We start from the raw sequence: 13,537 nt of genomic DNA, 5'->3' as shown, positions 1-13,537 counted from the left end.
AAATAAAAATAGGTGTTTTTTTAATATAAATTTGAAATAAATTTTAAATTGCATAATGTGCTGGTAGTTAAGATACTTAATAAAAATAAGGGAGGATAGTATTTTAAAGTTGGAAAATAAATGTAATTTTAAATACAAAGTGATTTCATTTTACAGTGAAGTTTAATAAAAATGTCCATTTAAACATAAAGTCATAAAAAAAATACATAAAGTTTGAACAAAGTAAAGCTGAAGAAAAATTTGAACTTTTCAATTTAGTACTAGAAAGAAAATACAGTTAACTTACTTAACTCTTTTTTAGTTGTTAGTAACTAGCAAGAGCCACAATTACTATTAAAGTATAAAAAAATTTATAATTAATCAGAAAAATTAAAATTAAATCTTAGTTTAAAATAAAATTTTTTAGTCTAATATTTTTTTAACATCGCCAGCTTGTATTATGGAACCCTCTTGAATATTGACTTTTTTAATTTCTTTGGCCATCATATCACAACCGTCCAACTTGCATTTATTCATCTCGACATCTACAATAAAATAACATAAGATTTAATGGGCAACATATTGTTTTACTATAATCTATCAATACACCCACAATTTAATTAAATTAAGTTAGCTTTCTCATATAACCATAATTACATAAAATTTTAAGATTGTACCAGTAGATGTGAAGTTAACTGTAGAGTGGTCTCCAATGTTTAACTGAATTTTTGTTCCTAAACTTCCTAGACAAACAATTTAGAAGGTAGTCATGCATTGTAAAATCTTTAAAAATAAAAAGTTGGTTTAAACACAAAACTGACCTTGTGGAGGATTAGTAGAGGTTGGAAAAGGTCCAGTGGAAGTAGATGGAAGACATTCACTCTAAAAACAAAAATATTCAATTAAAACAGTAAAAATTATATAGTACAATTAGCAAGCATTTTGTGCACCTTTAAACAGTCAATTTTTTATTAAAAGATATAATAAAGGACTATTTTAATTAAAATATTTTTTTTAGCTTACTGCATCTTCCACATCACTGGTCTGCTTACTAGAACCCTGAATTTGTTGATCTTTTTCGGGCTCAATATTTTGTGATTTGCCTTTTGTTTCTACACGAGAAATTATCAAATTAGTCTTTTAATAAACTTTATGAAAAAATATAAATATAAATAAGTTTTCCGTAAGATATTGTTAAACTTAAATTAGAAACAACAATATTAAATATATTAAAAATTAAACTAAAATTACAAATATTTGCTTATATATTATTTAAGGCTTATGTTTACTAATTTAATACATATATTACAGAATAAAAAGAAAAGATTTGCTGTTTTTTTTAAGATTGTTGTTAAGTAATACTATAAACAAACAATTTCTAACTCACCCTATATATTAAATTTAATTTCCTAACATTTACCTTGAAAAAAAGTTTAGATTTAATGACACAAACCTGCTGGTTGTTGGATAATTTCGGGAAATTGAAATCCACCATCAACAACTTTCTTAGTTGAAAGATTTGTGACTGAATAAGTGAATATTATATCTGACAGGTTTTCATTTTCAAATCCAGGTTTGAAAGTTATCTCGATTACATCAGATTGATTAACTGTGCTCTCATAGGTCTTTGAAAAAGTTTCAAAACCCTTGTGGGAAATTGTGAACAACACCTCATCAATTTGTCTAAAAATATTAAGTCAGAATTTAAATAATAATGTTTTAAGCCTAAATAGTATGGTGAAGTCATAAAAACCATGAACAATTAACCTTATTGGAACAATCACAATGAAAACCGAACTTCCATTTGATTTAATGTTATCTTTGTTGTCCATAACAAACAATTTTAAATTTGATTTTTGTTCATGGTAACAATCAAATATTTTATCTTTTTGGGGATTTTCATTCTTTCCAAATATCCAATCCTTTACAACCCTAAACCTTTAACATAAAAAGCATTTAAATAAAAATAATTTTACAAACTATTTTTTTTAAATAAAACATATTTATTATTTACAAAGATAAATGATCAACTTGAAACTGAATTGTTCGAGAATCTCCCAAAATAACTTCAGCGATATCTTCCCAAACTGTTCCATCCTGACTTACTTGAGGCTTAAATAATAACAAAAACATATAAAAAAAAACTTGAGAATAGACCACACCCAATAACAGATGAAAATTACAAATTAGTATTTTTTTTTTATATCTTTATCCTTGATGTGAAAAGGTCAACTTACAATCTAAACACATCACCTCAACCCAGTCTCAATTGCCTTTTGCAGTTTGGCTCATCAGGAGTTTATACTGTGTATAGTGGCTAACTCAATGGCACTACAGCACAAGAGCAGTGAGAATCAAACCCAGGACCTCATGTAGTGTTGCAAGTGTTCTAACCACTACACCACCTTACATTACATGTGATCGAAAATAATAATTTGCTAGTTGAATAAAGCATTTTTTTTATTCTTTCTTAAGCCACTTTTATTAATCTCTTATTTTAAAAGTTAACAGACAAAAACTTGAATAGTTATAAACCCTAATTGAAAAACAGAATCCAGTTGTTAAAATACTCAAAAGTTATCCTGCTAGTCTTTTACTTAAAGCAAATTGATTTTGACAAAATTTTACTATATATGGTAATTTCTAATTCCATCCTAAACAAAATTTACAAAAACAAAATTACCGTGACTACACAGGTTCCAGTTGTTGAGTAAAATGGAGTGGAAAGAGATATTGTAACTGGAACCTTAAACTTTAATCCATGTGGCAAGCATTCAAATTGAGGAGTCAACAAATATGTTGGATTTTCCTAAACAAAACAATAATATATTTAATAAAAAACATGGGATATAAAATTTGGCAATAATTAAAATGTTTTCTTTAAAAAAAATGTTATATTGCAAAAAAAACTTTTTTGAATATTCTAGTAATAAAAAAAAAATTTATGTAGTAAACAATATATGTAAAACAACTTTGTAAAAACAAACACCTTTATAGGGGGGGAAACATTATTGCATTGAACAACATGGACAGTAATTTGAACATCCTCAGTAAGTGCACCTTCAGGAATATCAATGTAACATCCTGATACTTCAACTCTGCCCCCTTTCACACCAATCACCTTGGTTACAGTGTCTTAAAAACAATATGAGTTATTTTAATCTTAGTTTATCGAAAAAAAACTGTAAACAATCAATAAAAAGCCAAATTAGAAAACTGATTAAATCAATAAAACTAAAGATAAAAATTAAATAAAGTATTATGGCAAACTTACCAGATTTATCCCCATATATAACTTCAATTCCTGGTGCAGTTAAATCTTCAGCCTTTAAACGAAAAAAAAAACATTTAAATCATATTTGAATTTTTAAATGTTTTAGACAATAATTTTACACATAAAAAGCACCTAGTTTCTTAATTACCTGGTTAGTTTTTAGTGTTACTGGTTCGGTTAATGATTGATCAGATTGATCTTGTGCAATGGAGTATTCTTCTGGCAAACCAGAAACTCCAAATATTTTAGTTGTTGGTAATTTTAGCTGCATTAAATATTATACAACACATATCACATTTCTCATAACAATATTTAGAAATGCCAAATTGTAACAAAAACCTAAAAATCATAAAATTAAGCTACAGTATACAAAACATATTTCCAAACCTTTGCATTCTTATATCTTGCAACTCTTAACAATTCTCTTCCTTCAGAATCAATATCACAACCATTAAGATACAATCTTTCAATCTTGTGCAAACAATCACAGAGCTTTGTGATGTCATCAAGTGAGAGTTTGTTGCGCCTTACGTCCACGAATCTAACCTAATATTTAGTAAATTTGTAAAATTGTTTTATTACAAGTACTTACTAAAATAAACCAATTCTATAAAATAAAAGTTTGTAACTAATTTAAAATAAAAATTTCACAAAAACAAAAAAATAATCGTTTACCCTTATGTTTGATTTTTCTTTTATTATTGAAAAAACTTGGTGAAAAAACATTGTTAAACTGCCATCCTTAAAAGTTGAATACACACGTAACTCTATAGGTTTAATTGAAAGTTGAAGGATTTCAACGAGACTTGTAACATCATTGGGAGAAAAATCATCACTGATATACACGATTGAAGGTAAATGTTCAATAACCCAATCTTGAAGTTCTCTTCCATATTCTTTTGTTAATTCATACAAAGAAACAAAATTTGGTGAATACCAATGTTTTAAGTAATAACTAAGGTAGTTAAACAAAATATTTCTCTTTGATGTTAAATCAGTTTCTAAACCCAACATCTTCTTTACTTTCCTTGAGTTTTGTTCATTACACAAACCATAAAGAAATTTGCACACATTAAACTTGAAAGTTTGTGTTTTTAAATAGTCCATTAACCAGGTAAATGTGGATTCAAACTCATCCATGGAAAGATGTTGAATCATGTAAACTGCACAAAGAAAGTATTGCCAATCTAAATTTGAATATTTCATGTGTTCTACCCCTTTAAATAGGCTTTGTCTAGTTTTAGCATTTTCAAATCTTTTGAATCTTTTCCAGTAATCAACTTTTTCAGGTCCAAAGTTTTCAAATACCATTTCTTTTTCCATTATTCCGTTGTAGGCTACTTTAGTCAACTTGGTCCACTCTTCACTACTAGTCTGCCCAGATTTAAAGCAGTCTTGGGTAAATTTCAACATTTTACTTGTCATTGTTGTGGTTACAGAAGGATCATCAGTTTTATTTGCCTGAATAAAATAATCAGATTTCATTTCCACGGTTTTTAAAAATAAAATTGAATTTCGACTCAGATTTTGACAAGAAAGTTAAATTGAATTTTAATAAGTAAGTAAGGCACCTTTGGATAATTTATTATCTGCTGTGTTGTTATTGTTAATATTAATATCATGACATTATGTTGCACACTATATTTTTTATTACTAATGATGTAAGTTACTTAGCTTTTTGTTCTTTTTGTTAAAATGTTGGGTTTAAACCCTATTACATTTCAAATATTTAATATAATAAATGTAAAGTGGTATAAACATAAAAGTTGTAAAGAAACTGGTATGATAAATTATTGTTCCATGCTCTCTCTCTACATAGAAGTTTAGAAAAATTTTATATTACCTGAGTAGATGTTAGCTTGACTATATCTGTAGTTAGTTGATCAGATGGTTCTTGTAAGTTTAAATAATCTTCAGGTAAACCATGAACACCTTCTATTTTAGTTTTCTAAAAAAATAAGCATTTTAATAACATTGATCTTTTTTGTTATAAGTTACATGTAATTCCAAAATAAGTTGTTTAATCAGCATACGTTTAATTAATTAAATGAAATTTAGCACAAAAATAGTTATTTAAAGCTAATAGTAAATTCAAAATAAATTAGGTTTTTGTAAAATTGAATTATTTTGCATTAAGTTTGTTTACATATTTAACAAACCTCTGCATTCTTATTTCTTGCAACTCTTAGTAACTCTCGCCCTTCAGAATCACAACCAACAAGCCATAAACTTTCAATTTTGTGCAAACAATCACACAGCTTTGTGATGTCATCAAGTGAGAGTTTGTTGAATAAAAGGTTAATGAAATCAACCTAATATTTAATAATTTATTTAAAACGGAGAGTTACAATAAATATTATTTTTTTCATTTTTAAATATTTTAACAAATATATTTATATTTAAACAAATACTTAAAATACAAAACTCTATTTACATTATTAACTTCCTAAAACACATTTAAATAACAGAATTTTACTATTTACTTCCAATGCTAAAAGTAACAAAGAATTAGGTGGTCACCTTTATGTTTGATTTTTTTTTTATTATTGGAAGAACTTGGTGAGTAAACATTGTTAAACTGCCATCCTTAAAAGTTGGACACACACATAACTCAACTGGTTTGGTTGAACTTTGTAATTTGTCAACAAGTTTATCAACATCTTTTGGATAAACATTTCCTTTAATTTTAATCTATAAAAGTACAACATGGTAGTAATATACTTTACAATAATTAGTTTAATACTTTTAACAAATTTAATTTTTATTTAATAACCAACTTGAATTTAATTATTAAAACAAGTAGAAGGTTGGTTTGTTGTTATTAGAAGTTTATTAATTTATTGTTATTAATATAAAATTTAACAGAAAAGTTATTCCAATTTGGATTAATTTTTTAAGTTTGATTTAAATTTTGAATTAATTATGACAAAAAAACTCGATTTATGAAATAACGCCTCTTAAAAAAACAAAAAATGTAATTTTAATTAAATTAATTATAAAAACAGGTAAAAAATGTAGTACTTACATTAAGTCCCTTTTTACTTGATGTTATTTGTATAGGAGAATGAGTATCACCAAGATAGATCTAAATATTAAATATAAATTATATATGATTTGTATGTATAAAAGCTTTTATTATAGTAAATTCTTAAAAAAAAAATTTTTATTAGTTAGCTAGCTTAAATATAGATTTATAAACAAAGACATTTGTATAAATTTAGGAAATATATAAACAAATAATATAATTCTAAGGAGGTAAATTTGAACCACATGTTGTTGCAATAATTAAATGCAAGTCTAAAAAAAATTAGTATATACATTATACTAGTGGTCACAACCACCAGGCCCAGGCCCAGGCCCAGTTTGTCAGCTGTACGTTATCGGGCCATATACTTTTTCGAGTTAAAATGCTTTACAACAGAAAGGTGATTATTTTTTGATTTGTAAGCTTATTTTGTCTTTAAAACATTTAAAACTGTTAATCATCGTTTTGATATAGAAATTAATTGCTTTAAACTTTATACATTTTTATTGGTGAGTATTTGGATTTTTTAAAGGCTGTTTTGCAAAAAAATATTTAGTTTTAAATCGTTTCGCAATGCGAAAAAGGTTGCTGACCCCTGCTCTATACGGAGTTTTAATTGTTTTCCTTTTTTTAATTGGTGTTGTTAATTAAAGTTGTGTTTTTCAATATTAAAATAATCTGTTTCACAATTCTATTAAGGCAATTTGTGTACCAAATACCCAGTTCAAAAGTTGCCTTGTAAAACAAAGAAAATTAGCTTTAGACTCAGAAACACAACTTAACTACTAAAGACAAAACATCTAATAATTTCTAAAACAAAGAAACCTATGTAATTCAATATAACCATGAATTTCAACATGAAACTACAGTAAAGAAATCATATATATTTTAATTTTTTATTTAAATAATAACAAGAATTTGTTTTAATTTATACAATACTTAAAAGCATTTCATTTTAATGTTATTTAAATAAACAAAATTCATTGCTGCTTACCTCATCTTCACTTTCACTTGAAATTTCAGCCAAATCAGAAGAAAACTGTGAAGAAAACTGTTTAATAAATAACAAAAATATCAACACGGTAAATAAAGAAATGTTAGAAATTTTTTTGCATAATATTATTTTGCCAAATTTTATTCTATATTGGCAACCCTTGTACATTTCTAATCAGCAAAATTTAAAAACTAGTTTATCAGTTTTAAAAATAATGGAAAAGTTTATGTAAATTGAAGGTATGTTATATTGTGAAATGTAATGACTTGTTTTTGGTTGCGACTCTTGCAGCTTTTGTCTACTTAATTTAAATATAATTTTATAGTTGTACAAACAATGGTTTTAAACCCCTTACAACACAAATGTAAGGGGTTCAAATGAAGGGGTTCACATGTAAGGGGTTAAAATGTAAGGGGTTCAAATGTAAAGGGTTCAAATGAAAGGGTTCAAATGTAAGGTGTTCAAATGAAGGGATTCAAATGTAGGGGGTTCAAATGTAAGGGGTTCAAATGTAAGGGGTTCAAATGAAGGGGTTTAAATGTAAGGTGTTCAAATGAAGAGATTCAAATGTAGGGGGTTCAAATGTAAGGGGTTCAAATGTAAGAGGTTCAAATGAAGGGGTTTAAATGTAAGGTGTTCAAATGAAGGGATTCAAATGTAGGGGGTTCAAATGTAAGGGGTTCAAATGTAAGGTGTTCAGATAAAAGGGTTCAAATGTAAGAGGTTCAAATGTAGGGGATTCAAATGAAGGGGGTTCAAATGTAAGGGGTTCAAATGAAGGGGTTCAAATGTAGGGGGTTCAAATGTAAGGGGTTCAAATGTAAGGGGTTCAAATGTAAAGGGTTCAAATGAAGGGATTCACATGTAAGAGGTTCAAATGAAGGGGTTCAAATGTAAGGTGTTTAGATAAAAGGGGTTCAAATGTAAGGTGTTCAAATAAGAGGTTCAAATGTAAGGGGTTCAAATGTAAGGGATTCAAATGAAGGGGTTCACATGTAAGGGGTTCAAATGTAAAGGATTCAAATTTAAGGGGTTCAAATGTAAGGTGTTCAAATGAAGGGGTATAAATGTAAGAGGTTTAAATGTAAGGGGTTTAAATGTAAAGGATTCAAATGAAGGGGTTCACATGTAAGAGGTTTAAATGAAAAGGTTTAAATGTAAGGTGTTCAGATAAAAGGGGTTCAAATGTCTGGCCACCACATTATACTAGTGGTCGCAACCACCAGGCGCAGGTTTGTGAGCTGTACGTTATCGGCCACATTTTTTTTCGAGTTAAAATGCTTTACAACAGAAAGATGATTATTTTTTGATTTGTAAGCTTATTTTGTATTAGAAACATTCAAAAATGCCAATCATCGATTTGATATAGAAATGAATTGCTTAAAATTTGATACATTTTTATTTGTGATGAAGATTTGAATTTTTTAAAGGCTGTTTCGCAAAAAATATTTAGTTTTAAATCGTTTCGCAATGCGAAATAGGTTGCTGACCCCTGCTCTATACAAAGTTTTAATTGTTTACATTTTTTTAATTGGTGTTGTTAATTAAAGTTGTGTTTTTCAATAATAAAAGTATTACAATTTTATTAAAGGAATTTGTGTACCAAACACCTAGTTTTAAAGTTGCCTTGTAAAACAAAAAAAATTAGCTTCAGACTCAGAAACACAACTTAACTAGTAAGGACAAAACATCTGATAATTTCTAAACAAAGAAACCTATGTAATTTGATATTACCATAAAATTCAACATAAAACTACACTAAGGAAGTTATATATAATTTAATTTTACTTTAAATAATAACAAGAATTTGTTTTAATTTGTACAATACTTAAAACCATTTCATTTTAAATGTAATTTAAATAAACAAAATTCGTTAACTGCTTACCTCATCTTCACTTTCACTTGAAATTTCAGCCAAATTAGAAGAAATCTGTGAAGAAAACTGTTTAATAAATAACAAAAATATCAACACGGTAAATATAGTTAATGTCAGAAACAATACAATAAGTTTTTTACTTAATATCGTTTTGCCAAATTTCATTCTATATTGGCAACCTTTATACATTGTTTATCAGCAAAATATAAAACAAATTTAATAAAATGAATGCTAAAATTCATAATTACAATATTTTGCTAGTGAAATTTCATTTATTTTAAATTTTTTGTTAATTTTTATTACAAGTAATATTAATAAACCTACTGATGATTTTGGGTCAGGGGTTTTTTCAACAAATTCTTTTTTCCACTTTGTGGATCCAGTTGTTTTAGTTTCGTCCACTTTTTTTATTGTCTTTAAGTCCTATATATATACACCATAAAAACAACAGAATATAACATTTTTAAAATAAATTTTAACTTGATTTATATTATTTTATTTGTATATAAAGTGTAAATGGACAAGTAATTCTTCATACAAAAGTTTGTAATGTTTATAGTGCCATAAAAGAGCCTAGTTTTAAAACTATTAAACCATGCCGTCATTGTTTAATAAATTTATTTTGCAATTAACATAAAACTCACAGAAGCTTCAAATTCAGATGTTTTTTGACTAAATTCCTTTCTTTGCTTTATCGGTTCAGTTGTTCCAGCTTCATCTGAAATCTTACCCTTTAAAATACCTGGAACATTTTCGTCCAATGCCTGCAAAATTATAAAATTTAATTAACATTTTTTATACACTTTAAATAAAATTATTCAAAATGAGCTGTTGTTAGTGCTAAAAGAGAATTAGCTTTAGCATAGGAAAACAACTTAACTACTAAAGACAAAACACCTGATAATTTCTAAAACAAAGAAACTTATGTAATTTGATACAACCATAAAATTCAACATAAAACTACACTAAGGAAATTATAAATAATTTAATTTTACTTCAATAAATAACAAGAATTTGTTTTAATTTATACAATAAAGTTAATGTCAGAAACAATGCAATAATTTTTTTACTTAATATTGTTTTGCCAAATTTCATTCTATATTGGCAACCTTTATACATTGTTTATTAGCAAAAAAAAAAAAAAAATTTAATAAAATGATTGGTAAAATTAATAATTACAATATTTTGCTAGTGAAATTTCATTTATTTTAAATTTTTTGTTAATTTTTATTGCAAGTAATATTAATAAACCTACTGAAGATTTTGGGTCAGGGGTTTTTTCAACAAATTCTTTTTTCCACTTTGTGGGTTGAGTTGTTTTAGTTTCGTCCAACTTTTTTATTGTCTTTAAGTCCTATACACCATAAAAAAACAGAATATAACATTTTTTAAAATAATTTTTAACTTGATTTATATTATTTTATTTGTACATTAAGTGTAAATGGACAAGTAATTCTTCATACAAAAAGTCCCAGTTTTAAAACTATTAAACCATGCTGTCTTTCCTTAATAAATTTATTTTGCAATTAACATAAAACTCACAGAAGCTCCAGGTTCAGATGTTTTTTGACTAAATTCCTTTCTTTGCTTTATCGGTTCTGTTGTTCCAGCTTCATCCAATTTCTTACCCTTTAAAGTACCTGGATCATTTTCGTCCAAGTCCTGCAAAATCATAAAATTTGACTAACATTTTAACACACTTTGTTAATTAAAATTATTTAAAGTAAACAGTTGTTATTGCATGATGTATATTTACACAATAACTCATGCAAGCTTGTATTACAGGTAGTAGTAAACTACGAGATGTGGGAAGTTAGAGGTGCGGTAAAGATTGAGGCCATATGTAATTGTTAACAAAAAAGCGCTGAATGTGGAAATGACGATTTTATTTATCCCTTGCGTCTTTTATAGATTAAACTTTTAAAGATTATTTAATTTAAAAAGAAATAGTGTTACATTATTGACAGTAGTTTAAATTACAAGCCAACAATAAGGTAACCCATGTACAAAACACCTAGTTCACAAAGTCATCCTTTATAACAAAGAAGCTAATTTGATCGGCTTTAGAAATACAACTTTACTACTAAAGATAATAGCCCACAAGTACTGACAATATCTAAACAATGACACCTATTTGGATTAATATTGTCGTAGAATTTTACCAGAAATTACACAAACAAAGTTATTTAATTGTTTACATAAAATTTTAAAAATTTATTTTTATCTAAAGTGGTAAAAAAATTTCCAATAATTAAAACAACACCCCAAAAACAAATAATTTATTTTAAAAATAATCTTAGTAATTCAACAATCAAGATATTTTAATTTCTGTCCTTACCTCATCTTCACTTTCACTTGAATTTTCAGACAAATTAGTGGAAGACTGTAGGGGATTCTATTAAAAATAAAATAAAAAATATTAACAATGGTATTTTATATTCATTAAAAAAATAATAAGTTTTCAACATAATATTACTTGCCCTATTTTATTTGATATTACCTTTTTACATAGGCTAAGTGCCTATGTAAAAAGGTGCCACAACAAACATAAAATGACCCAATATAATCAGTTGTACAATCATGAATATAACTATGGGTACCTATAAACAAGATCGAATGGATCGAATGTATATCAAATGGTTATTAAATGGGTATTAAAGAGACCAACAGAATCGCATAAATTAAACCCTAACCCCAACTTTCACCCATTCAGAATAACCGTAATACATTGGATCCATTTGGTCCATTCAATTTCTTTGATCCATTCGATCGTGTTTATTTTATAGGTACCGTATAATTATACAAAAACAGTTGAACAATATACAAACTATTAGTAAGCTTTAAAATTTACATTTTTTTATAAAAATTAAAGTTAAGTACTCTACTAGAAGTATACAACTATGTTTACAGTTGAAAATGGTTTAATAATAAAACAACTTAAATATAAGAGAGTTAATGTAAGAAATTTTACTGGAGCATCTTTGTTTTAATCCATAATAATAATAATAAAAATATTTGATTTACAATTTAAACACCAGTTCTTTACAAAGGTATATTAATCATCAGCTAGGTATTTAATATTCCAGGATTATGATAAATATCATAATAGCTTAAAAATACTTAATTTAATTTAATAAAAAAACATAAATTTAGTGTTTTAACTTACATCCATGATTTACGAAGCTGGTAGTCAATGTACTTTTAGTTTATGTTGTTGAATTAACTAAAGTTACATTAATGTCCCAAGAATTATAAAGTTCCTGTATGAAAGAGCTTGTTTTAATAAATAAAAAAAATATAATCATATGTAAAATTGGATAACATTTTTCAGAATGTGGAACACAATCTTTTTTGGTATATCTTTATCCTCAATATGGAAAGGTAGACGTCACAACCTAAACATAGAGTAATATTGTTACCCCGACCCAGTTTTAAGTTGACCCTGGCAATTTGAGATGTTATTAATTATAATTGCCTGGCAATTAAGCTATTAAATGATTGCCAGCTTAGAAGTTCATAATGCTTTTAAAGCATCTTACGTAAGGGCATTACGGCATGAGAGCATTGGGGATTGAACCCAGGGCCTCAAATTGTGTAGAAAGTGTTCTGACCATTACACGAAGCTTTGTACATTGCTGAAAAATATTAAAAGTGAAAAATTCAGTATTAACTTAAAATGCTGAAAAATGAAGCAGGATTAATTTTTAAAAATTATCAAAACTCTGCCTTTTATGCATTATACATATTTTTGGTAACAATTACATTAACGGACCCACTATGACACTTATTTTGCAGTTTAATGTCAGCTTTTAGCACTATCCCACACCTAGCACCTTATCTCTATCCCCTTTGTATTTGTGTGTAACTGTCTGATGATAAAATTGTTAAAAAAAAACGAAAATCGTGTTTTTATGTTAAACAAACATATAACTAATTATTCAAATTTTTCCGCTTCACTCGTTACCATAACAACAATCTAAGTTTAGCAGTTACGCAAACCTAAACTCAAAAACTCGCTCAACTGCAAGAATCCTGCCCAGATAATGTCGACTTTCTGCGTGTAATCTCAAAAAAATTCTATATCAACATCGCTACAGCATTTGCGCGAAGCCTAGCTAAGTGTAAACGACCTTTTAACTTACAAGCCTAAACAAAAGTAAAAATATTTCAAATAGCGATGACGAATTTATCAACCTACGTAGTGTAAAAAAGTTTTTCCACTTTTTTATGGTACACAGAGTCGAATTTTTGTTCGCACTAAGTAATCTTCTTTATCCTCAAGGTCTAAAATTTACCCTGCGAAAAAGCTAAGAATTAAAATAACTTAATTTTTTACACAATAACCAAAAAATATCCCATTTTACTGTGTGAAGTATATGCACATATATA

The 13,537-nt window shown here is 27.0% G+C and overlaps 1 protein-coding gene across 1 annotated transcript; it reads right to left on the bottom strand.

Moving 5' to 3' along the window:
- Positions 1-180: 180 nt before the first annotated feature.
- LOC145760355 (uncharacterized) lies at positions 181-12,408 on the bottom strand. The gene is made up of 25 exons (XM_082574221.1): positions 12,315-12,408; positions 11,487-11,543; positions 10,691-10,810; positions 10,404-10,502; positions 9,793-9,912; positions 9,473-9,571; positions 9,158-9,202; positions 7,273-7,329; positions 6,279-6,338; positions 5,810-5,944; positions 5,413-5,565; positions 5,097-5,201; positions 3,929-4,714; positions 3,641-3,799; positions 3,402-3,518; positions 3,254-3,305; positions 2,969-3,114; positions 2,663-2,788; positions 1,994-2,091; positions 1,747-1,917; positions 1,433-1,662; positions 1,003-1,091; positions 801-861; positions 657-722; positions 181-524 (listed from the first exon to the last, which is right to left on the bottom strand). The coding sequence occupies exons 1-25, from the start codon at positions 12,318-12,320 to the stop codon at positions 403-405; spliced, it is 3,279 nt and encodes a 1,092-aa protein (XP_082430347.1). The 5' UTR covers positions 12,321-12,408; the 3' UTR covers positions 181-402.
- Between the last annotated feature and the right edge of the window lie 1,129 nt (positions 12,409-13,537).

Source organism: Corella eumyota, chromosome 7 (genome assembly GCF_963082875.1).
Source record: "Corella eumyota chromosome 7, kaCorEumy4.1, whole genome shotgun sequence".
NCBI lineage: Eukaryota > Metazoa > Chordata > Ascidiacea > Phlebobranchia > Corellidae > Corella > Corella eumyota.
The sequence above is the reverse complement of the archived record's forward strand: the minus strand, read 5'-3'. Positions and strand labels throughout refer to the sequence as shown.